This window comes from Acanthaster planci, linkage group LG02, assembly GCF_054643075.1.
Source record: "Acanthaster planci isolate LZ-2023a linkage group LG02, COTS_SCS, whole genome shotgun sequence".
NCBI lineage: Eukaryota > Metazoa > Echinodermata > Asteroidea > Valvatida > Acanthasteridae > Acanthaster > Acanthaster planci.
In genome coordinates this window covers 21,881,534-21,907,967 of record NC_141778.1, presented here as the reverse complement: position 1 = coordinate 21,907,967, position 26,434 = coordinate 21,881,534, and the positions used below count along the sequence as shown (strand labels likewise).

Sequence of the window (26,434 nt, the reverse complement as noted above, 5' to 3'; positions counted from 1 at the left end):
ATACACTATGTACGACATAGGAATGCACTGTAGCATTTCACAGCGATCTAGCCTACACTTCATTCGGCTCTTGGTTCCCCTAATTATTAATGGATCACGGAACTATTAAACATTACCTGTCTTCCCTCACATCCTAAGAGTATGGCAGCACAGGCTTCTGGCCGTGGGGATAGACCTAGTATTAGAGCCTTGGTGCTGGGGTGCACGTGCACGGTCCACGGCCGCCATACCGCCAGCTGGTACCAGATTCACACATCCAAAACGGGTGTTGAAACATCTGCCTTGTCCAAATCATCTGTATTTGTCTGTAACTTAAGTCACGAGCTGCGTTGCTGTCGGCAGCTAAAAGACAAAACCGGTACCGAAAACATGGAGAATCCCTACACATTCAAAGATATTGCCTGTACGCTTTAGCTCTACTTTTGCCTAGCTACCAAAATCACAGAGCGCCCTCTCGAGATAATTTGTATGAATTGACTACTTTACTGAGCATGTTCAGGTTTACGGCGCTGAGCCACCATGGACTTACAAAACCCAGCGTGTGACGCCTGTCCCTACGTTGATCCAAAATAACATTAAAGTCTGACCTTGGTTTTTTTGGTGTCTAGGATTTCAGTGAAGAGTTTTCAGTTTACAGCTGGTAGTTTCCGTTGAGAACGATGTAATGAAAATATGAATAAATAAATGAATAAATAAACAAAGAAAGAAAAGAAGGAAGACAGAAGGAAAAGCGAAAGAAAACTTTCCTGGCTATAGCGCCCTCTGTTGCTAATAATGAAGTTTTCCTGTTTGAGAAGGGCGTGTTAGGGTGACTTTGTTAAGGGGGGAGTGCGTCTTATTATTCATCATTACGAAGCTATGGAAACGGACGTAAAGCGCCTTGGGTTAAACATCTGCAACTGGTTTTATTTCTGCAGTTATAGCACCCTGCGGCTAGGGCATACCCTTGCTATAATGTTGTGCTCAATTTCAATTTGGGCAACAAAATTAATAGTTAGGAAATTCAAGAAACCAAGCTCTGTGTTGCAAGCAGCACACACTTGTCATTCTCTTGTACGCCATGGCGCCCTGGAATTCTTGTCCGTTCTTTACAGCAAGAATCCAACAAGGTATTATGTCTCATGCAGCTTCAGTTTTCCTATCAGACGGAATGGACACGTGCTTGTACGCAAAGCAGACAGTCAATATTAATGTGGCAACAGACGAGAGAAGTGTTCACAAGCGGCATTAAGATCAGGATGGCTTCTAGTAATAGGAAGAACGCCACGATGGCTGCTGTCTGAAACAAAATGTCAATACATGTATATTAATAATCGTGCCTTTGAACGTTATTCGCCATCGGGCACCAAAGTCACGGGTGACAAAAAAGGGGAAACGCTGAAACACGTGTAGGGGTGGAAGAAAACCTCCGCCTCACAACTGTTTATTTCCGAAGTTAAAATATACCAAAAGGAAAGATTTACAGGTCCTCAGCATAATTTGAATATTTCTGGGTCTCAGCTCTATACATGACCAGTATGGAAAGCAAGACACAAGAAGGCAAATTTCATCTGACATTTGAAAAGATTTATATAAGTTTATTTGTCCACTTATTTTGAAGTACACTAGGTTGTAATGTACACTATTTGTTTTCATTTTTTTGTGAAAACAATATCAGGTCAGTTTTTATAACAAAGTGAGGTTTACGAATTGGGAAGATGTGCGCCTTGTTCGTCAGTGAAGAAACATAAAATCGTGTAGAGTGGCCAAACTGCTTGATGAAAGTGAAATATTCGCAATCTGGGTCAGCATGCAAATTTAGATCAAGTCTTAATCACAGTGATACAGGGAAAACCGTGCATCTGCATGGCTTATTTGTGATGTTATCTTGTAAAACAAAACATAATGACTTATCTGAAATCACAAAGTTTTCAGTAACGGAGATTTCCTGTGTTTTACGGGTACTTTTTACTGAGAAAATAATCTTAGAACACTTCCTTCTTTACAGTGACATATAAAGACATCTTGATATTAGCAAACATATCTTGTGGGAATATCCTGATATATTAAGCTATTAAAACGATAATGATGGAGCCATTGTCATAGCTCGCATAAACTAGGAAACCAGAAACAATTAAATGGTGCTTAATAATAAACATATATTCCTTTAAGATATCTACAGTTTTTACAAGTGTCTCAATTCAATGTAACATTTAAAATGCATTTGATGCATAAAGAACAAAACAGCTACACATTTAACAAGCTTCCCTGTTATCCTGATATGGTCATATCTAAGACTTTCATCTTATCATTCCAGTTTTTCTTTTCTTAGTGTTTCATTGATTATCCTAAAATTTCGTGACAGTGATGATATAATTGCAAAACAGGCATAAAAGATAAAACTACAATACGGAGTTAAAAGACTTACAATGATTACAGGAAGTCTAAAAACTTGACTATTCAGAAAAATCTTTTCGTCCAACAGTCTTAAAAAGGGGTTAAATTCATAATCATATTAAAGCTTATATTTGAGGTAATATACGGCGAAAGATTTTTTTTAGTCATTTAACAATGATCATACATAGAGACAATTATAAAATAATTACTAATCAAATACGGTAGGCTATATTCCACATGAAATTTCAGAGTGCACCATTGAAATACACATTCAACCTGATTCTGACAAGCACATCAAATTATTAATCTACAGAATGCTGACAGAGGAGTGCCCACCCGAGGACAAATTTTCCCAAATATAGCATCAAATGTGGGTCCAAACAGGTTCCTCTTTTTATTAAACACACCAATCTAAATCTAAATCCACCGGCACTCTGAACCTGCAATGTTGTGCTAGACAGAAACTCCATTAACAGCAAACGTACACTGTGCAAAGGTTGGTCATTTTGGCGTCGATATTTTGCGCATTGTTGGTAATTAAGAACCTCCCAACCTTTGGCAAATTCTTCCAAATCGTTGGTCAATGTTTGACAAACAGTGATGGAAGTTAACCAACAAATGAGGTAAATTTAACCAAGGTTGGGCAAATAAAAATGCTCAACACTGTTAGACCATTTTTTTGTACAGTGTAGGCCTATTAATCGAGTTTTAAATGACTTTTGCGAGGAAAATGAAAACGTGTAGTCTACTTGTGAGTGTGAGAGGGGAAAATGCACATTGTCTGCTTATAGCATTTGTTTTTGAACAACACTTTTAGGAAACGGATAAAAGGAAATACATTGTTAATATTGCTCAGGGTTCGTTCAACACGGATCTTCGCCAAGCAGTGCTGCTCCTTTAGCATGATTGGGCTAAATAAAAAGAGTGTAAGGGCAAGCTATGGTATTTTGATAGATTCAAATGTAATAGTTCAGTTATCAACATACTAACCACGCACAGCTTTACTCAAAACGATGAATGAATGATAACAGCCCACGCGTATATGCAATGTACTAGTTTGCCGCTAGTGTTGATAGAGGGCCTGGCTCTCAGAATGAAAAGCTACGACGGGGATTACGCCAAGAAGACCAAAAACAAAGAAAACCCGTCTAAAGACAGGACATTGATGGCAGGTGTAGGGAAGGATGTAAGATGGTGCTTGAGCGGTACTTAGAGCGTTATTCACATGCCACAGGTTAGTTTCGTATCTTTGAAGGCATCTTGCAGGAGTTTGGGACTCCAGGTTAGGAAATAATAAAGTGCATCAGAAAGCAACAAGCAAAACAGGATAACAGTTGTCATTATGAGTAACAGTTAAATAAATAAGCAGCATTACATCAAAACAGTTTAACATGTTACGATGACAAGAAACGGCATAATTTACACATTATATTTATAACAGTGCAACATAAAACAAAATTTACTAAACTAGCAAAATAAGACCACAAATGGAACGAAATGCCACATTTACGAGGAAAATATAGGACTTATAAAAAAAGCAAAACAAATTATTGAAAAAAGTTGACGGTCTTTAGAACCTGTCAAATGGGCAGTGAAAGTTTGTCATTAAACTAAAAGAGCAATTGCTTTATATAGCTCCTAAATCTTTAAAATATCATAAATATAGCCGCATCACAAAAAATTAAATAAGCTCAAGACTAAGAGAATTGTGCAGAGAAAATATGAATTGCCATTCTCTGTTATAAATTAGAGAGAACAGATAAAGGTATCACAGAAGTGAAGCGCCCAATCCATTAAAACACTCTAAGGGGCTTGAATTATCGAAAATGTATGGGATATGACGCGTTGTTAGGGAGGAAGCTAAAGTATATGATATTGGTGACAATATTATATAAACTAATGTACAACGACCGTACATGTACTTCAAAATTGTTGGACTTACATATACCACAACCAATGCCAACAGGTAACGTCAAAACCCCGTCAAATTGAGTTGGACGCACAGCACACTGGAGTTCAACGCCAAATCATAGGGCTTCGAACAGGATATACGTATTATTTTCAGTTACCTCTAAGTCCCAATGTGCCCTGTTGTCACCTTGATATTTTCGCTGTTCCTTCAATTCAAATTAGAAAAAAAGTAGATATTCCATTTTGAAGCAGGTAAGACAGGTAGTAGTTGCTTCATGATTGTATATACACTTCAGTTGGTGTCTTGGCAATGTGGTGAAATCTCGTAGTCTCTCATCTGCATATCAGCTTCGAATGATGGCAGTTTCGCATCTCACTCTTACCACAATGAAATCTATTAGTGAAGACTCAGTCGCCAAGACCAAGCGTCATTTTCTCTTCACCCCTATAAGAGCTCCACGTAACTCATTCTCACTGGCCCAAACTTTACTTCGCAAAGATTGACTGTTTCTGGTTTGTGTCTTTCTTGACACTTCGCTCAGAGGGCGCTGTAGCCAAATAAATCAAAACTGGAGAGTTTTTTTCTCCAGTACATAGCTTCGTTCCGGCTAAGGCTTCGTGATACTCCAGTACTTTCGTTGTTGGGTCTACGACATACGGTCTGATGTTCCAGTGGCAACTACCCATTGAGCTAGCAATTTCAAAGTGTGTGGATTTACAAACAGGCAAACAAAGAGACGAAACAAAGCCAAGTATTGGAAACCACCCTAAATCAGCTTTCTGAACATTCCAATGGTGAGGAAGAGTGCCTTGACGACTGAGTCTACGTTATACTAGAATCTACAAAACCATTTAACCTCACAGTGAACGCGTCACTGATCTCCTGGTTCTCAGTCGTCTCCTCCTCTTTCTCTTCCTGGTCCTACCTCGGTTTGGCTGGACAGTTTTGGTGGTCACCTCGGTGGTGGTGGCGGCCTGGGCGGCCTGGGAGAACGGCTTCTCGGATGGGTACTCGTAGTTGAGCCTCTCCCCGACGTTGAGGAACTCGCAAGTGGGGTTGGAGCCACCCCACTGGCCGCAGTCTAGGCAGACCCGCCGCGGGGCGCCGACCATGTAGGACGACGGGCCGCAGTAGTAGGTGACCTGACCGCCGTAAGTGTAGTCGCTGCCCAACACGATGGCACCCAGTGGAGACCCTGGGTCCTCACAAGTGGTTTTGGCGCCCCCTGGAAAACCAAATCATTCAACGTATTTTCAGATCACTGAAAACTCCACTCTACTGGGCAAGTCAAAGACAAAATCACAATCTCGCTGTTGGACCTCCCTGCTGCGGCATACAGACACACCGTATAGCCTCTTTTTTCACCTCATCTTATTGCAGATGATCTTCTAAATACAAATAGATGCAAGGCAGATGTCCAGAGGAAATGTCAGTATAGTTTTCCAATGATGGCTTACTTTCCTCCATATGCATGTCACAGTTCATTTACCCTTTATGTACGAAGTGTCAATATTTTCTGCAGAGCACATAATTATGAAATGTATTTTTCCCCACATCACATATTGAAGGACATTGTAAAGAGCTTCAGCTTACGGTGTGTTACAAGTCGCACCGATGCGCAGCTATCAATGGTGTTACTGGCTTGCGTTTGGATGACCTCAATGCTCATGTCTGCTGGGCACATGGACGGTTTGCCCCGGCCCTGGGAGTACTTGACTCGCTCGATGCAGGGCGAGTCAATCCGGACCTGGCCTTGCCGCTTGAAGTGGAAGCAGGTCCGGCCATTCTCGTCCGTGACTTTCGAGGAGGTGAAGAAGAAATCCACCCCCGTTAGCCTGGAGAGATTGGCAACAAGTCAGAGAATAATTACTTTCTGGAAAATATTTGACAGCAGAATGAATCACACTGAGCGTTTAAGTCTCGGCACGCTTCAGAATGCTTCTGTTAAGAGGCAATCTCTCTGTCTGTCAAATAACCTTCAAAAGTCCGTGCAATTTTCTTTGAGTTTACGATTTAATCCAAGTCTCCAAACGTCGATATCTTAAAACGCATCAACAGTGACAGAAGCTTGCATGGGAAAGGACTATAGACTGCCAGATGAATGGTTTCTCTCACATGAATAGCGTAAAAAGACATCCATGACAGCGGATAGTCTATCAAATGCAGCCCTGTTGGAATAACGGTTACAGGCTTGAATGGGGAACTTTCTTAATATGCAAAGAAATCCTCACTCCCAAGAAACTGCTGGAATGAGTAAGAGCTATATTAACATCTTACCTAGATATATTGAGCAACTACGAACTAAATCCCACAGCCATTTGGGAGAACTACTTCAGTTTTTCAGTTTTCAATTAGATCAACTGCAGTTAGCGTCACAGACCGTGGAATAAATGGAGTGATTGGTAGAGAAGCAATACAAATGACATGAGCTTTTGGCCATAAGCCAGTTGATTGATTGATAGAATACTTGAAAAACTCGATCTTGGTGGGATCAAATACATTACTTGGGTAATCGTCTAAATCTTTCTTTTCCTGTAGCACACGCCAGTCTGACAACTACAGGTTATACGTGTCGCATGGCACGACTCTGGTAGTAATTAACCGCCTTGTCACGGTGGAACTGGAGCGTTCCTCTGGGATATGGTCACTATTGGCAACGGGTAAACGGAAGGTGTGCCCCGGCCCAAAACTGGGAATCGAAACTTCTCCCGGCAGGGTGGGCAGAAAATAGTCCTAGATGGGGTGCCCAGATATCTAGGCAGGAACTCAAGAGGTAGCCTGTGCGTAATCCTACAAGGTTTGGGGTCAGCACACCTGACCACAGTCATGCACAGCCCAACAGCAGTTCTTGAAGCTCTTCAATGTCTCGAGGGTCGTTATTGCGAGCATCTCATAAAATTCAATCCGTTTCGTGATATTGCTTCTTGTTCTCTTGGCTATATCAGAAAGGCATTTAAGATGTATTTGTCCCAACAAAATGCTTGACCTATTAAGTTTCGCCTTCGTGTGGTGCATGTACTGGAGTTTGAAAGGAATGAAAAGTAGCAGAATAATGGAGGAATTAATGTGATCAAGCGCAGGTTCGATTGTTCGCTTGGTTTTGTTGTTTTTTTCTCCTTTACCTGACTGGAACATCGGGGATAGGCTCGTTGCAAGCCGAGTCGGAGCAGGTGCTGACAACCACACAGTTGGTCTCCGGGAAGGTCCGGCCAACGGCCCACCAGGTGAAGTGGCGCGCCCCGTACCGCCAGATCATCACCCCTCCCCGGTAATACTCCACCTGTCCCTTGCCTGCCTTCATCCACACACCTGAGAAAGGTACGAGATCAAGAGAGAAGTAAGAGTGAGAAGAAAATGTCGAGGAAACACGTTGGAGGGGAACTGTCAAAATGGTTAATTATACAGGCGGTAATTTGTGACGACTCATGTGGGTCTGATGTGGGATCGTCACTTCGAGCAAAATCAAATAGGGAATTGATATGTCATGGAATCTCTCAGCAAAATGAACAGAGGTGTAGTCATGGATTAAATATAGCCTGATAACCCACAGTGGGAATGATCTGAACGTAGCCAAGGCTTCCTCTCGAGGTCAACGGTGAAGCCAAACCTCAGGGATCACCGGGGACAGTTTGCAGCATCCTGACAACATTCCGTTCTGGAGGATCTCTCGATCAGACTTTTTTTTCCAGCAAGGAGGGCGCCTGGCAGCTTTGAGTGAGTGAGTTGGCCATTCGCGTCAACCCTAAAGGTCTCTGACCTGTAACTCGATAGGCACCGAGAAAATTGGGGGAAAATCTGCTTAATTTGTACAAGCTGATATGAATGCTATCTCTTGCTACAAAGCAGTCCATTGTTCCTTCCTGCATGGAAAGGTAGGACAACAGTATGACCAGTTATCGATCTCATCTGCTCTGCCATGCCGACTTATTTTAACCACAAGGGACCTGCATGGCACCCCATCTGTTCTCCGTAAAATTTCAAGATGCCGATTTATAAAATTCTTATACGGTTAGACTGAGACAGCAGAGACCTTTGACTGTCGACACACTTCTGAGTACCTGTTTCTGCCTTGAAGTACCAGGCGTCGATCTGCTGTCCGTGCCGTGCGTCAGTCAAATCTTCCGGCAGAGGGATCTCAATCATGACTGGCAAAAGAACGCCTACCGGATTATTGGTGTGAGTCTCAACGATCGACGCTTCAACCATGGCGTACACCTCTAAGCCCTCCATGTCATACCCTTCAAGTTTAAAAAGGCACAAAAGAGTTGAGGATTACCAGCACAAACGTATTGGACTTGACATGATATTCTACTCTAACCACTAAATGAACCATATAAGGCCTCCCATTCTCTGAATACTGAGATCTTGTACTGATGGGCGAAAAGGTACCACATCGGCACTGCACAATAATGCACTAGGTGTGTTTATTAAACCATGCATTATTCACAAGTACCTCAGACAATTTCCCTATTCAACAACGTGCCATGTGACCGTGTATTAACATTTGATAATGCCCGCTGCGTAAACCACGCGCTGGCACCTGGATACTACACAGTGTAATCGATTCCAATTGATCAATAGTCTGTCTGCACGCGGCTCGCCACGCGCGCGCAAAGTCCATATATGGAGATTCTTATGGACTACTTGCATAAGGAATATACCATTATATGGTCGGGGGCAGTCGGGGAAATGAAAGAAAAATTCTTGAACAAAATCCTTCGAAATGTATCATATACATTCATTTCTTTGAGTCACTGACTAAAATGGTATCTAAGAATGGGAATAAATATGTACTTCGTCGGTCTTAAACTAACATTTGTGCGGCTTGGGCATAAGTCGCGTCCATTCTCCTGAGCCGGTCTGACCGGCCAAGCACATATTTATTCCATTATTTCTCACCAAGAGCATGAGATGTTCCGTTTAGTTAATACGCGTCAGCTGTTTTCAGAGAAGTGCACACATTTGAATATTTTACCTCCGTTTTTGTTGCGCACCGCAGCGATCAGTTCGGGCACGTGGGCAGCTCGTTCCTTGTCCGCCATGTCCACAGGTGAAAATCGCATTGTGACCTCAGCCCCCTCGATAACATCAAGGGCACCTGTGAGGAGACACAGAGAGACGGGGGAAGGGATGAAAGCTAAGACTAGAAAACACAATTTATGACTATAATATACGTAGAAGTAAAATATAGGAGTGTAAGGCAGTACACAACATGCTTCTATATGGAGACAATTGATATAAAACCAGAGGTAAACACCGCATTGGACCAAAGAGATATATCCTTTCACTTAAAGTTCCAATCGATAATAGGATTAAAAGCGGATATGGGACGCGTGCAAGAAGATTTCTTTTGCCTTGATTGATAGTAATTGGAAACATCTCTGGTCACTTATCTATACCTCCCAACAGGTCGCTGTGTGCGCTAACGCAGCGTCGACTGAAGTTTCCCTAAACACAATGGGACCGTTCCGGAAAACGAGCAACTGAACACAGACACCATCGTCCAGCCTCGTAGTACAAGAAAAAGAGAAGCTGAAAGTCATGTGCAAGGATTCATACCATAGGACTCTCCAGGGGAGTCTTCAGACTTCCAACTAAACGAATTAGTGCGGAATACTGCAGCTGATGACATCTGCGGGTTCCGTTATGACCTTGACACTTGCGCACTGATCCTTATCGCCAAGTTCGTAAAGTGGTGTGGCACCGCCGAATTTGAGACCCACCATCCCTGACCCCCCGGCCGTTATTTCAGGAAACCTCTAATGGCACGCTGAGAAATGAGATAGGCAGATACTGCTGAGCCCCGGCTGGGCGCTCTTCCTTCCCATCTGCCAACATTGGCAACATTAGTCACAGCGGAGTGTGAGAAAAATGTCAGGCGCCTCTGACGCCTTAGAGCCGGTTCGTACTTCAAGGGAACGAGACTTAAGTGAGGGGAATTTCGCCTATCCCAACATTCACGGCTGAGGTTGAATGTGTTCAACTTTGAAGAACTTGCAGCACTCAAACGTTCATATTTGCTTTTGCGATATATGAACCGCTCTAATCAAATGAGAAAGTTTGTGGCTTTAAGGAGGCCAAGTTTCCCTAAATAAACAGAGATATTGCCCAAACAAAAGGAATCATTACGGTTCTGGTTGTTTCATTCCATGTTGACCAACATTTTGATTTGTACGGTTTCCTTAATTTCGTTTGAGAATTAATTTCTCTGCTCACAAGAATGCTGTAAAAATACTGTTTACTCTTGCCACGTTGAACAAAATTGAGCTTTACATAAAATTAAAGATAGTTCTTGGAGATTGGCGGACGATGGATTCTTTTCCTTTTCGCAGCATTTTTCTCGAGCGATCTACACTGGGCTTCAGCCGTAAATCCTTCGTATCGCATTTGACCAAAACAATGGCAGTTACTGCCTTCTCACTTTCAGTACCAGTGTTTTGGGGCCGACATAGAAAAGCAATAAACGAACAGGCTTGATCATGGTCACAAGCACAGGATAATCTCGCTGCATGCTGAGGTCGAAGCCATTCGGTATGTACCCTTAACACTTCGGTCCTACGGCTGATGCTGTTTTCCGTCCTCCTTTCCAATCCCGCCGCAAATGAAGTTGCACGTTATGCCCGGTGAGACATGAGAAGTCGCCTGGCAGGTGATACAGCGAACATCTCAATCACCAGCGCTATGAATCTGCGCGCACCTGCCAAGGCCTAGCCGTTGTCGGATAGACGGGGAGAAGGCCTGACATGTATGCTACTGCCTGCACAGCGTGCAAGCCAGCGATAGCATCCACAATGACTCCTCACATTAGTTACATGCACCTCGAAAAGAAAAGCTAGGTACGCCCGTTTGGCTGAAACATGAATTTGCCCCTAAAATGTCTTATTCTAAAAGTTTAAAAACAAGACTTATTATTCAGCCTACCCTCAGGGAACATCTGACTAAGGCTAAATTGATAACTCAACACCGAGTCACGTTGAGTCTGATAAGAAAGATCTGAGGTCCAGAAAGGAGTTAAATACCAACCTGGCGCTATTTCAACCCGGTACTGCTTGGCGACGTCATGTTGGTCGCCATACGTGAATCGCTTGTAGTAGCCTGACTTCCATGACCACGCCCTCTGCGCTTCCGGTTGGCTCATCTCAATCGTCAAGATGTTTTCTACAGATATATTTTGAGGGAATGATGTCAGTACAATTCTGAAAGTGGTGCTGCAGTACTTAGTCTACACATTGAAAAATAGTCTGGTTTCCTTCGTTTTTATGTACAACAAGTCCGACGACGTGGCGCATTTGGGAAATGTTACCACTCTTTACAAGTGATCAGTCGTTAATACGTCCATAGAAAACATCGGGGTTAGTGCGTAGCAGGAACTTCTGAATAATATAATAAGGCGTTGGGGGTGCTGTGCTACATTCCAATACACATCGCAAGTGCTATGGTTCAGACGCACCCACATTACGAATTCTGACAATACGGAAGTTCACAGCCCAGTAAATACAGAGCAATGTTTAGGACAGGAGAGGAGTATGTGTCCTAACCAAAGGTACTTACTTTGTTCTGGTTTGAATCTGTAAACATAGGAGGTGTCCAGGAAGCCTTCCCGTCTGGCAGTGATGATAACAGGTGTGTCCTCTGGGATAATGATCTTCAGCGTGCCATCCACGCCCGTGGTTCCGTTTTCGAGTAGCCTAGTTGCATTTTCAGTTTCTCCGGGTATCATTAACCGGATTCCCACCTCCGGTAAGATGGCCTTGGCGGCGTCTTTGTCCACCGTAGTAATCAAGACCGCCGGCAGTGGGGGCGTGGTGGTCGGTGGTTCCGTCGTGGTCGTTGGTACCGTCGTTGTGGGCTGAGTTGTTGTCGGGGGAGTGGTTGTAGGAGGCGTTGTCGTTTGGGGAGTCGTGGTAGGAGGCGTGGTGGGAGGTGTGGTGGGAGGCGTTGTTGTGACTGTGGTTGTTGCAGTGGTTGTGAGTTGCGTCGTGATAGCCGGGGTCGGCTTGGTTGTTTTGGGATTCTTCATGCGGGCGGTTGTGGAGACGCTGACGGGCGGCTGCTCTCTCTGAGGCAAGTCCTCACGTCCAGAAGTTGTCTTCTTTGTTGTTGTAGGTTTCGTAGTTGTTGTGGGAGGATTTGTGGTGGTGACAGTAGTTGGTGGCGCTGTTGATGTGGTCGTAACCGCTGTTGTAACCGTGGTCGTGGGCGGCAATGTTGTTGTAACTGTGGTCGTAGGTGGTGCCGTCGTTGTTACCGTTGTGGTTGGCGGTGCTGTAGTCGCTAAACTTGTTGTTGGTGGCACTGTTGTCGGTGTGGTGGTGGTAAGCATAATTTTCGTTGTAGGCTGCGTTGTAGACAAAATCTTCTCTTGAGGAGTTGGTGCACTTGTTGTCAGCACAATAACTTGTGGTGGTAATTCTGTGGACAAAGCCAAAAAAAAAAAAAAAACTACCGTCAGATGTCTTCTACAGGTTTCAAAAACTGTTATCTCGTCCGAAATTTCTTACGATATGTACCCGTTTAACATCTTTCGTTCTTTCTACAATGTTTCTTTACTTCCTTCGGAAAAAATGAGAACATCAAAAACCAACACAGGGTTTCTAAAACAAATGAGGGATTAAATCCTATCGTATCGCAGAAGGGTATGAAGAATCTGGCAACACCTTAGAACATTCGGCGTTGCTCATGCCGCATCTTGCCATTTGAGTGACAGTTATGTCGCTACGTGTCACTTTAAAGGCCGATTGATACTGCAGGCGAATGCGTAGGTGGAGCCAACAATTTGTCGTTACAAGCTGATTTTGTTTTTTCAGTTGCTGGGAATTCCCTACGCAACCCTTTGATGTGACACTCACAAAATCACTTTGCGTTGGCTTTCGCCTCAAGTACTGTACCAGCATTTAGATGCTTGGTATAAAAGCCAAAATGCTCTGATATACCTTCGCTAAACTGCAAGCAAGGGAAAAATGAAATAAAAAGGGCGATAAGCTGTATTTCAAGGATTCCAACAAAAATGTTTTCAATGCACAGCCCCTTTCAACGGAGAACAGGCAAAAACACTTACTGACCCTCTGACCAACCAATCGACCGACTGACAGACTGAAATGAAGATAAGAAAGATACAAACGCACTCGCATTAGGTTAGAAAGTACAGAGTGCTGACAGGGTGGTAGGTGGATACCCAATCATTGTCCGACACCAATGAACTCGAGTGCGAAAGGTATATTCCAGGATAACCGATGACTGCTTGAGTGGTATCTTGGTCTCATCAAAACGGATGTGTTTTTGTTTTTTCCAAAATAAAACTAACGATGTTTAACGGTCACATTCCTGCATAAATATTTTGTTACCAAGATTAAAAGAAAGTGTATGTACTGTACCTGTATTAGGAAAGGGGGAACTTTTTGGATTCTCCAACACAAACAATTTGTGAGCGCAGAGCGCCAGCGCTATGACGGGCCAAAAAAAGGATGACACCACACTGATAGACAGGCAACAGGACGACAGAAAGAAAGACCACTGCATCAAGTATTAACAGGGAGACGGCCTGACCTGCAGGGCAATCCCCAAACTGGGCTTGAGACGAGGCGCTGTTTACAAACAAGCCTTGAATGAGTGTAATGAACTCTTCGTTAGTAGGAGTGACTTTCCTAGTTCTCTTTTAGGCGCTCTTTTTTCAAACACGACTTTTATAAGTAAGCACTGTCGTCTTGGAAGTTCAACGTTGCTTCGTTTGGTAATAAAGAGGTGCTTGCGACGACAACAAGCCCAAATCGTAATAAACCTCAGCAACAATGACGGGTCCCCCAAATGACGACTCAACTCAACCGCGTCAACAACATAACACAAACAATAATAAATTTAGCATAGGCTACAGGCATTGGTCTTGAATTTACTTTGACACGTGACACCGTCTCCGATAAACCCTTCGGGGCAAGGACCACAGTTGAACAGCGTAATCAATCCCGAGCCGTCCGGGATGTACTCGATGCTGTTTGGGTTGATGTTCCGGTCCGTGCAGGTCACACTGGGGTAGCAAGGGTCGTTGACACACGTCCTTGGATCTGAATGAATGTGTGAAAAAAGAGCGAAGAAATGTCTTTGTACTTTGAAACAAAAACTTGGGAATAAGTGTTGAGCCGCCCAGAAGCACACAGCTCAGAACAAACGGGAGCATTTTTTTTATGAGTAAGGTAAAGAATCTTCCAACCTGTATTAGGAACATGGTAAAAAATATCTCTTCCTTAAAGCTAATTCGTACATAGGACAAATTATGTCGTACGTACGACTACGTCGCGCGTATCATATTATCTAACAAAGGAGATACGTCGCAGGTAGGAAATATTTTTCGTAAATACGATTTAAGTCGTACAAGCAACTTATAAGTCGTAGGTATACGGGTTAGCTCATGGAGGAAAGAATTTTTCAACCACGTCCCTAAAACAGCTTCGTAAGAATCTACAGCACATGTGCAATTTGCAAATGACCCAACTTTTCTCATTTTTCTCTCACTCCATCGTCTTAAGATGCATATTGTGACATGACAAGAAGTTGGAACGCCCTCACGGTTGTAATGCTGAAAGGATATAATGGGTGGCATGTTAATTCGATTATCCTCCATTTAAAATCAATCTACAAAGTTTAATTGGCATCATCCTTTGCAGAAAAAAACAAGGCCGGAAACAACCACCAACAGATCCAAAAACCAGGTCAAAGTGATGATTTGAACACAACTTAACCTAATTAGTCTAAATTTCAAGACGGACAGATAAATGTCATGTGTGCAATTAAGGAAAAGGACAAACATGAGGTGACGTTCAAACTTGAAATAATAAAAACAACTCTCTTTACTTGTTTAGCTGGTTCAGCCTCAGCACAAGAAGAAGTGTTGAGTTTCATTAGTAGCCAAAGTCCCTTCCCAAAGAGAGGCCCATGACTATTGACAAGTTAGACCACCGTTTGAATCAGGAGCCTCCTTCTCAGATGCAAATTTGCATGTGGTTGCCTGTCAATCTTCATTTTTTATTTGGTGGCATCTCCTAACGTGACGCACTTTGACGTTTCCCTCGACATTCCTTATGAACTGTTACCAAGACCCTTTGTTCGTAAGGAGATTATTTTCCCATTTGGGGGCACATTTCAAGAGTCTAATGTGTACTTCGGAAATAAAATCTGAAAATCGGGCCAAAAGAGAATTTCAGTAGGCTTAGAAGCGGGCACGTTAATTCCAGATTTATGAACGGCAATGTTGAGAACTGGATGAAATTTTACTTATGCGAAATTGGAGGTAAAAATGTTGCTCTAACAAGCCACCAAAGACAAAATGGGCCACGTCACGTTAGGATACATGAACAATGCAAGTAAGGGTACATTGGTGTTTGATAGCTTATAAAGATTCTATTAAATCCTTTTTTTTTCGACAGCCGCACATATACCATGTCATTCGCAGCGCGTGCCTAGAGCGCAAAATACGTGCCGTGCACTGGTACGGTACCGGTAAATGCAATTAGCCTCAGCTTAGCTAGCAGTAGCGTTCAGGGAAATCTAATCGACCCTTCGTATTACGCCTACAACACCATACGAAGGGGTGATTCACGTGATGCTTGCATTGCAACACAAGTCCCCGAGTCCAGCAAACCTGTTGCTGCTGGGCTTTCCCCGATAATCTTGAGCAGGGATTATACGGCTTTCGAGATTAGGGTAATTAAATGTTACAGCTTCGACATAACAGGAAAAATAATGTCGTTCATTATTTATAAAGAGCAATCAAATTAAATTTCGCCGACACAGGTTAATTATACTGAAAAATATGCTCAGATGAGAAAGTGCACCACGTTGGCACCGAAGTTCTTTATCAAAATTTGACAAAGATGTGCATATAACTGAACCAAAAAATACACATATCTGAACGTCTTGTGCTGTTCAAATCATTGATATTCCGGGCTTAGTCACATTTACCAAGGGTAAAAATCTACCATGAAATTCGTAGATTAAAAACAGGATATTAAGCATAACTCCAACGAGGAACGGCCGTGTCTACATAATTCAGACCAATACAGGCTTTGTCCCTTACTCGGACCACCATGTAACTTACCTTGAATCCCCTAATTTATGTTCCAGCATCATAAAAAAAAATAGGCGTCATAAAAAGAAATACAGAGAACGCTGATTTCTGCCTTACACTTCGTTGTTCATTCACAGGACAGTATCCCCTTCCTACCAAACAGAGTTATGAACTTGTCACAGCTAGACATCATTAAGTCAACAGTTGTGTACTGCTTGCATCAGAGACACTCGCCAGGGAGGCGACGCGTCACTCGAGTTGGATTCTGAAGAGCAGAATCTGGTTCAAAGATTCAGTGTTAGTGCATTCTGAAAGCTGTCCATATCTGTTCCTAATAAATTGGAATATAGAATGTCCTCAGCATACAACCAGGAGGATGTTACACCAGAGTCATCTGTCTCCCCTTCTACCCCCGGTTATTGGCATCAGTCATGGCATTCCTTCCCAGTATTTATTACCTCTCATTGACGCCTTTATGCACAAACAACTGCATCTAAATGGGGGGCTCGAAATGTACTCAAATGTGGCGGCATCTTAACATCATGTTCATGAATCTTTCCACAACTGCAAGCAAGTCAGGTCAGGTCAGCATCTTTGGAATGCAATCTGGAGGATTCGTCCCCTTCGGCATGATTTTACTACCGAGAATCGAGACAGCTTCGGAAAAAAAAAGTGACGGCCATGCCTTTTGTGCCTCCTATCTTCAGTACCTTGTTCCTTTTTTTTTACACGTGTACATTGACCAGAGCGGCTACTTTTCTTCAAGGTTTTGTTACAGTTTTTCTCTAGATGGCCAACATTCACTGAGCTCTGTTTGTTGGTTGATTAAAAAAATTCGAAATTGTAAACATTCCCTATTTTCTGAAGACTTGGAAGCACGGGTGAACGGACGGGCTGGATTTGTTTCAGAATAAAAAATATATATTAAAAATTATTCAGAATCAAAAATGAAATCGACACGTTGTCTAACTGTTAGTAACTAGTACTACTAAGGATAACCAGCGAGCAGATATTGAACAAAATGTGATTAAAAAGCGTAAAAAGACGCATTGGCGGTGTATTATTATTATTTCTGCTTGCTATCGTTTTACATGGAGATCCTGGGTCGGGAACCATACCTAGCACAGCGTGCCACTCCGACTGAGCCTAAAAACGGTATACCATCGATGCAGGCCAGGAAAAAACTATGTAGACGGATTAGTCAAGCAGGTTGGCCCATACACTAAACTCTATCGCGCCTTCAGGGACCGCATCGGGTGGCAAGTTTTCACTGGCGCTATTTTTAAACTGGTGCTCAAGCGGCATGGTGTAAAATGCCCCAGCCTGACGAAACTGTGTAACCTGTGCACAGCCGCCGGGGGAAAAAAATGATAATAATTATAATCAGCAATGCTTCTGCAATGGTGACACAAGCTTCATATGAATAATTGCTGTGACCTCGCCAAACGGTAACGATAAGACACAACGCCCGCGACAAGGACACCGGGCTTATCTCTGAATATCATTGCCATCACTAATCGCGCAAAATGGTATATCATAGCCATTTGGGGTACGTTTCGGACTGATATTGCCAAGGTATTAACGGTGGGTGTTTCAAGGATATTTGGCCGCAACATGTTGTTGAGATAATATCCTGCGATCAGGCTATCGTGACATTTTGTTGAAAAAGGGAGAAAATGACTTATTAGAATTACGATGGAATCCATTTTCAACTCAGCATCAGTGACACGCATGGAGAGCTCTATCTGCCCCGAGCAGAAGTGCACCCCCAATCGACGAAAAGAAAGACAGGTGGTTACAAGCGGGTTCTTACACGCTTGTACTTAGACTGACGTGTGACATGGCACACACGACGACGCGACCATATGATGTAAACAATTGAATGTTCAGTGACAACCTATCTTGCATCAAGTTACATTTTGATCATGTGAATTTGCAACTTCTTATTTAAAGGATAGCTACAATCAATTTCTTTTAATGTAGACTTTCAAAGAGCACCTTTCTGTCTAACTTAACCTTACTGTCAACTTTGTTTCACGATTTTCAAAGGGTGTTTCATTACCTTATTTGTGTTCATGCTACGAGTATTTCCAAATTCCTGGGCACAACTGTGATGCTACTCCGGGAGAAAGCCTCAATACAAGATAGTATTGATAGGACGAAGCGCACTGATGTATTCACATTAACATTTCGCACAACTGAAAATACGACAACTTAAGGTCCACATACTAAAAATGAATTATAACATGACAGGAAAAGTGGTCACTTTTCAACTACATCTTTATAGAGAAATAATTTATTGTAAAGAGGCACCATTCACAGGGCAGGGCAATGTGTCTGAAGAACTACACCACAGATCAGATCCACCACATCACATAACATGTTATTTAGTAGAATTTTTGGGGTCCTGATTCAACCTTCGGCTGTCATTTTGCGCAAGTAAAGAAAACGAAAGAAAACGTCCCCCCCCAAAAAAAAGGAGGAAAATGGCGTGTCATTAACATAATTTTATGAAAGCGGTCGTGCGTGTAGAAGGGCCAGACGTGGTCCGGGACTTGCCCATATTAATGCGCGCATTCAAGAATACTGAGGAGAAGCTGTCTGGGAAAACATTTAATGTGGACGACCATCGTTTCTGTGTATGTGTATTTTTGCTACGTGATGCACCATTGTAGCGTTTTAGTCACGTAGTCTTTACAAGGAAACATTCTGTACAGAAAGGTGAATGGTTTTGTTATCTCCTTAATATAAACAGCGAAAAGCAACTTCTTTGAAATGGCCGAATGGTTAAGGTCACGGTTTTCAGATCGTTAGACGGTGGGTTCGAATCCCAGAATTGCCTTTTTATTTTCCCGACGCTTGCTGTCAGTCAATTGCTATAAGAGACTCCAATTCACCCCTGTCAAATACCAGCAGTACCTTAGCCTAGCGGGTAAGCTCTGCGGCTGGCACTGTCCGCGAAGTCCAGGTGAGCGCCTTAGTATAGGTTCGAGACTTATGGCCGACTCGGCGGCCAGGGCTTAGGGGCCTGTCTCGTTCCTCCCTTGCATGGTCGCTCGAACCCTTTTTGGGGTTAAATGGATGGGCAGGGAGGAAGTGCGTTGGGCCGGGAACCCCGAGATCCCAGAAGAGTCCTATATGGAAGCCGGTAACTGAGATTTGTAGCGAATTTCAGGAGTCCGTGCGCCTGAATGCTTGGTCAACACCGCATAACTTTTGCATTCCCCCCCCCACCACATTTTTTTTTTCAATTCCCAAGGGGGCAGAGCCCACTAAGCAATTTTCTTTGAATACAGTGAGCTACAGGATTGATGCTGATTTACTTCATTTATAATCTTAATTTCCTACATTTTTGACAATAAAAGGAATTCCAACCGTGTTCGGGTTTCATTTCTTCTAAGTGATCTCAACATAAAAGCAGTAGCGTATCTAGCGATCGTTTATGGTTCAGAAGTAACAGATCCAGGGGTGGCACAGCCGGGCGGAATAAACTAATCACGTACATATAACGGACAGCTTTGTTTTTGATATCGATGGCACTCACCCAAGTTCAGAAACCGGTCAGAAGTATCTTTTCTCATGCATGTGTAATGTTTTTAATTAGGAGTCTTTGATTTTATCCCAAAAACTTATAATCATAGGCTACAGGAAATTCCTTTTTTTCCCAAGTTAACGCCATGTAGTGACATGAGCAAATTTCATCTCCATGTTCAAGCCGGACGGAGGGGGAAACACTGGCTTGCCTGAAAACTGTTGGCCTATTCCAATATTTGGACTGGTGGGTGTAATGTGGTATTACAAGACAGGAGAGTGATGGGGGGCTGCTTGCCCAAATTTTGAAACTCAAAGGTGTAATTGGTCCAGCACAGAGTCTGAGTTTCAAAACATGAGTACTGTACCGTGTCCCCCTGGTCAAGGGCGAACCCTGTGTGCGAATTTGGAACATATAGTTGGCCAAACCTAACCCTAATCAACAGAAATCAACCCTACTTTGCAGTCACAAGAGATTCTTTCCAGCAGTTGAAAAAGTTAAAAATTCACAGACTTTAGCCTAATGGCCAGACTACACGGTTATGCACTCTCAGCCCTACGCAAGGTCATAGGCCCATAACCTGGATAAGATACAACCTTTCCCAATTTTTCACCTCACATCGATTTTGGAACCTCTTTTCCCTCTGTTTTACACGTTTTCGGGGAAATTGTACAAACTGGGGTTTAATAAAGGATGCAGGCCAGTAAAAAGGCCGAAAACTGCCTGCGTGGGCCAAATCACAATGTGTATGCACTCAAATATTCAACGAAATAGGGCATTTTGTGGCCCATGAACTTGAAGATTTGTAGAAAAGACAGGTTAAGGCGGGCATAGAGAATACCAGCTTGTGTCTGGGTGAGATTTGGGAGAAATCGGTGCCTGAAAACCGGTCTATTTTTCGAGAAGTGCAGGCATCGATATTTCAATATGGGGAGGGACTTCAAGACTTCATTTTAGGGGTGACCTTCCGTGGAAATAAACATCTCCAGAAGTCATCGGTTAATGAATGGAAATTTGAGAAGAAAATGAAAAACTAAAAACTGGGCATTAATTTGACGTGCGTCTCAAACGCCTGAGAAACTCGTGAGTTTTTTCCCTTTTCTTTTGAAGTTCGGGTATTTATCACTGTTGGCCATGGCAGTTTATTTACTGGCCTGCAACCCTATTTGGTGACTACCCAAAAAAACGCCCTCTTTTGTTCCGCTTGGAGCGGATAGGGATAAAGAAGTAGGGACTTATATACATACAATAACCGAGTTAATTATTCCGGTAAAGAGGAAGTATCGCGGTGAAATTTACCAAGCTGTATAGAAATATGTAAATTATATTTTGATGCATAACCTTGCGTTTACAAACTACTCAGACCTTTCCCTTGTGAGAAAAGCAGGAGACCTGTCTAAAACATGTACACTTCTGGGTAAAGTTAACTCTCTTGAATTAATAATCGAAACTGACACCAGGATTTTTGCCGAAGATGTCCATTTCCTCACTCTACACGACATTTTGACCCGATGTGACTCTGGGACCAGATAGTCTGACCAACACCGTCTTTCCAGGAAATGCATTTGGAAGACAGGTTATACCGCAGGGCTGGCAGAGACTACCTTCTGATCCCGAGTCTATGCCCCCAAAGCACAGGAAACACCTTCATCCCACTGCTCTTAACCCCTCTCATACTACGCCCCTCCCACTTGTTTGCCAAGACCGTACACGCACGACCCTACAGCTCAAGCTTCAAGCGGCTTCTTATCGCAGGTTTCCATATGGAAGACATCCCCTGAAATTGTATTACGAGGGTTATAGCTGGGTAATATTACGCCTATACTAGGCCAACCATAGAAAATACAACAACTCTAAGTTTATCGTGATGATGGGTGTTACACGTGTTAAGGACTTGTGTTAATTGATAACTGTTGACTCCGTGGCCGTATAAATCCCCCTGGCCGCTACTGGGCCGCATTCTTGCCCGTCACCCGCTGCGTTTGTATTTACGAACGGCCAGTATTACGATTGAGGGCTAGTCATGGGGTTCTTCCTTAGAAAAATACACTATCGCGGCAAGTGAGTGGCTACAAAATGCAATCCAGATGCACAGTGTGTTATGGACATGATTGTAAGAGGGTTGATTTCGAGTTGATCCATCTCTCTCACAGGTTGTCAAAGATAGGCCAAAAAAAGTTCCCGGCCTACTCCGCTCAAACTGCCTGATTTATCGTAGCAAGATTGTTGACAAACGCGTCAGTCGAATAATAGAAGACAGCGAAATCTAAGGCAAACTCTCGGCTGTCTGTGATGCAAGTAACTACATGTTTATAGCCAAACGTTGCGTTTTGTATGCTATATCATCACGGGGCATGAAACCTGCCTTCTCAACTGATTCGCTACACGATTCCATCAGGAAACAACCAAAAAGTAGAGATCCATGCCAGTAAACCAATGTGTGGCAGCTATTGGAATCGGAATAGGGGGTTCGGGGATTCACAAGTTAAAAAAAGACCTGGATTACATTATTTTAAGCCTTTTCCTTCCAGCCAACGCAATCCCCGTGACAAACGTTTCCAAAGCATTCTAGATTTCCGTTAGAGTTTCCTCCTCAACTTTCAACTGTTGTGTCTGCTTTCGACCATGATCCCAGGGGAGAGTATCCATCTCGGAGGGGGGGACGGCTGCTGCTGAGATCACAAATGTCACAAGCTGACGGATGTGGGTGGATGCTGAATACATTTCTTTCCGTGTGTCTTTCTTTACGTAGAGGGTCCGTGCTTTAATAAAGCAAAGTCCACAACAGGTTTGGGGGAGAAAATGTGAATCATTCCAGACATAGTAACATGGAACGAGTTCTTTACACGAGCAGCGAGGAGAGTGATTGACGATGAAGTCACCACCGTGACCTTGGGGATGGTGAACCTGCCATCCAAAATGTCTCCTCTGAGCTCGGCTAGCGATAAATCACGCGTATGAAGGGAGTAGCCGTCTGCAGCGTCTCGAAAATATTTGCCAAACAAACGGGACAACAAATTATCGGTGCGAAAACGTCACTGGAGACAGTGAAGTCCTTCAAGGCTCTATTACACTTGACGATTTAGCCAGCGTATGCCGACCTACGAAAAAATTGTTGAATACACTGGCATATGCTGAAGTATAGCATTTTTTTCAATTCTGGGCATATAGGCCCACACAGTGTATTCATAACCAGTTGGACGTATACATAACGCATAAGTAACTAACATAAAAAAATTTTCGACGACCTCGCCGTACTAAGACGTTTACCAGCATGCTTCAGCGTGATCTTAACTTACCCGTAACTTATTCGACGTATACGCCAGCGTATTCACCAAATATTTCAAACGTCGGCATAAGCTGGCTAAATCGTCAAGGTGTGACAGGGCCTTCACCGGTGACACGTCAAATCCACACAGGCATTATGCATTCGCCTCTGCCATTCTCTAGCAGACTGCATTCTCGTTATGGTGACAAAGACAGAGCTGTAACAGACACTAGTCTCGGCCAATGCTGAAGCTCCACGCGCACAACGCACAAGCAAAACAACGTTAATGGTTTGTGCACATAAACATGAAAGTTGGGCCTGGAGTCAGACGAATCCGAATAGGCCTATCATCTTTCCATTTGTTTAGCCTTTGCCCCAGACTCTACTTATTTTTTCTTAGAATATTATAAAAAACGAGGCTACTGATACAATTCCTATCCCGTCAGCAGCAGTTCTCATTATTTAAAAACAGCACAAATAACTGCCACCCCAGGGCCGCTTTCACAAAACCCGATTTTCCTTTTTTGGGACTGACCTTCAGAATCTAGTCCGTCACATCTCATCACTCCGGATACAAAACGGTATAATTTTATGGTCGGTTTAACTTCCGTGTGATCGCTTTGCATATTATAAAGGGGCTGTTGTCGTGTCAACAGGATTGTGCTTGACTCGTGATAAATGCGAGTGTTGTTGACAAAGCCACCGTCCAACGCGCCCTCCAAAAATTCGGGGTTTATTTTCTTAAATTCCCCGGTTCCATTCTTCTTCAGCACTTCGTCATCACTCTTCGGTATCCACAAGAGAGTGGTTTCTGTGTCCACTGCACTTGTCTGGCGTCCCGTGTCCTTTCTCAAACGGGCTCCGCCGACTTATTTCGAGGGACCGGAAGGTGACCTTACCTACTGGGATGCAGAGAGTGCCGTTTCCTGCGAACCCCGGCTGGCACTCACACGTGAAGCCTCGCACCTTGTTCTTGCAGATGGCATCCGGGTGGCAGTTGTGACGCCTGGTGGCGCACTCATTTTCATCTGTTGGTGAACAAACAAAAAGCCAGTTACAAGTCTGAAAGAAACGCGAAGCTGACGGGGCCTTTCCTACAACGGCCCCCCTTTCCCCCAAAGCAGCAAGTTGCTCAAGTTCTTCTCAGTTATCCAAAGTAGAATGTAGACAAAGTCATGATAAAGACATATTCCGGTTGGTGTAAAGACTTGACGAAAGCCATCTTTGGGTTCTTGCGGAAACTTTCCCCGGTTCAGCGTTCTTGAAAAAGGTTTACTCATAAAGTGGGTAGGAACTTGAGAATATTGGTCAACGATGAGGATCAAGGACACCAACGCACTCAGGGTCCGGCCTGTTTGAATGCCAAAGAGCCAGCCCCCCTTGTAATGATTGAGTTCCTTCTGACAGTGAAGGGGGAGGATTGGCAAAGGATACCACGCGTTGAAAAATAAGTCTGTTATTTATTTGTCGTACATAGGTGTTACCTTTTCGACAGATTAACTTATCTGGGTGGAAATCCAGTTGATCAAGTGCGTTTCAGTTTCCTCCTTTTGGGCACAGACGTTGAAACTACTAGGTTTGAGCACAAACGTTTAAAGGAAACAAAATTCCCAACAATGCGTTGCCGCGACTGGTGTTTTAAGGAGAAGCTCGAGGTAGCCTGTGGCTTTGGATTTAAGAATACAATAACCACCACGGCATGGAACCTTCAAATGAAGATTTCTCACAACACTGTAGAAGTACAGCTGAATGATATAATAGAGTATACAGGAGTTCAATACCACGTGTACGCAAAGCACACTTACTGCACAAGGGTCACAGACCTGAGTCCAAGACGTTGTATAAACAAATGTTTATCAACACGACACGGTTCTTGAGTTGACCGCCGGTGGACACACGGCCTCAGCCCTTTAACCACGTTTAAAAAACAACAAAAACTTGATTTACACAGGACCTGAGAAGCTGTCAGTTTGTTTGTCGAGGCTTAGTTGGTACTCAGTCGGTACTGACTGGCGGCTTAAACAATATTGCTGTTAACTATGCGATGAATCTTGGGGTCCGTCACGGGGCTGAATTTGGGACACCGAGGAATTTTTTTGGTGACCTGTAAGTTTAGGAATTCCTGTGATAATAGGAACAAACTTACTACGAAAGGCGGTGAAAACAACCACAGAGGCCTTCATTGCTTGATTTTCCTTTTACTAATGAATCTTCAGGACTTTTGCCTATGACCCATGTACGGCATGATGCCAGTGCTCAGAAATCATTCTTCTCTGTTTATTTTGTGTAAAAAAATCCCCGATTTTGACACCCTTGTCTTCAAAGCACATTCAGGATTAATGACTGTAACTTGTATTCTGGGAAAAGCCTTTTACTGTTTGCGCTTTACAAGTTGTAAAGCGCAAACAGTAAAAGGCTTTTCCCAGATATTTGGAGGTTCAAGGCCACGGTAACAGACGTAGGCCCATATATCTCACAGCAAAATCCTGACGGTTACGGTTTCTGACTTTCAAGACAAACAATTTCACTTCGCTGGTGGCTTGTGAGATGTTGCTTTCGTTGTTGGGTAAACATGACCGATGCGTGCTTTCATGATGCTGTTAGAAGGAAGGACGTATATCACAAACTTCAAGGCTGTTGGGCCAAGTTCTTTAAGTCATTCAAAGAGATGTAAGCGGTAGATTGAGATGGATGACAAAAGTTACTTGTGTTTGCCTGACGTGCGGAGACACGGAATGCGATCTAGCAATCTCTGACCTGTGCGGAGGTCGTAACCTTCAACTCGACCAATGGAAGCTTTTCTCCTTGAAAAGATCATTTCCAATGCCGCGCCCACAAAGTTTGCAGAAACCTTCAATCTGCCATCTTTGACTGGGCCGCGGGTGCTGCCGTCCATATGACAAACGGTCATCCGCACCGCGTGTCGGGCTGGGAGCAAAGAATATAAACGGAGCCGGGCCTCCAAAATAGCTGTTGCATAAGCCTGGCATCTAAGATGGCGGACTGCAAAGGATTATGAAATTGTCACAAAGAGTAAGAAGTCTTAATCTACCGCCACAAGGATCACTTTGACACATAATATACCCACCGACTTTCGATGTGAACCAAATTACACTGTCTAAAATTCCATTCTCACGGTCTGTGAACTGAGAAGCTTTTAACAGGCAACCACTGGCCCCTTTGACCTTTTTGAGAATTATTTTTCAGAGAATTTCTTAAAAACAGAGGTACATGTCTTTAATTTACTTTCCAAAAGAAAACCGGGACTAAAATAAGGCTTTTTGTCAT

The 26,434-nt window shown here is 43.3% G+C and overlaps 2 protein-coding genes across 4 annotated transcripts in view; both read right to left on the bottom strand.

Moving 5' to 3' along the window:
- The window catches only part of LOC110976116 (relaxin receptor 1-like), a 73,792-nt gene extending 73,377 nt beyond the window's left edge, over positions 1-415 (bottom strand). For 2 of the 3 annotated variants that reach the window (XM_087133014.1, XM_087133012.1), the window contains exon 1: positions 117-415. The gene's annotated coding sequence lies outside the window, so the exon portion shown is untranslated. The remainder of the gene's footprint in view (positions 1-116) is intronic. The other variant, XM_022229133.2, reaches the window with a different exon arrangement.
- Positions 416-1,544: 1,129 nt separating this feature from the next.
- LOC110976142 (uncharacterized) overlaps positions 1,545-26,434 on the bottom strand; it is a 72,871-nt gene continuing 47,981 nt past the window's right edge. The window contains exons 7-15 of the mRNA XM_022229186.2: positions 24,046-24,174; positions 14,179-14,346; positions 11,840-12,700; positions 11,312-11,446; positions 9,264-9,386; positions 8,347-8,526; positions 7,411-7,597; positions 5,882-6,123; positions 1,545-5,513 (exon numbers count right to left, since the gene is read on the bottom strand). Coding sequence (XP_022084878.2) covers positions 5,146-5,513; positions 5,882-6,123; positions 7,411-7,597; positions 8,347-8,526; positions 9,264-9,386; positions 11,312-11,446; positions 11,840-12,700; positions 14,179-14,346; positions 24,046-24,174 — 2,393 coding nt within the window. The 3' untranslated portion in view covers positions 1,545-5,145. The remainder of the gene's footprint in view (positions 5,514-5,881; positions 6,124-7,410; positions 7,598-8,346; positions 8,527-9,263; positions 9,387-11,311; positions 11,447-11,839; positions 12,701-14,178; positions 14,347-24,045; positions 24,175-26,434) is intronic.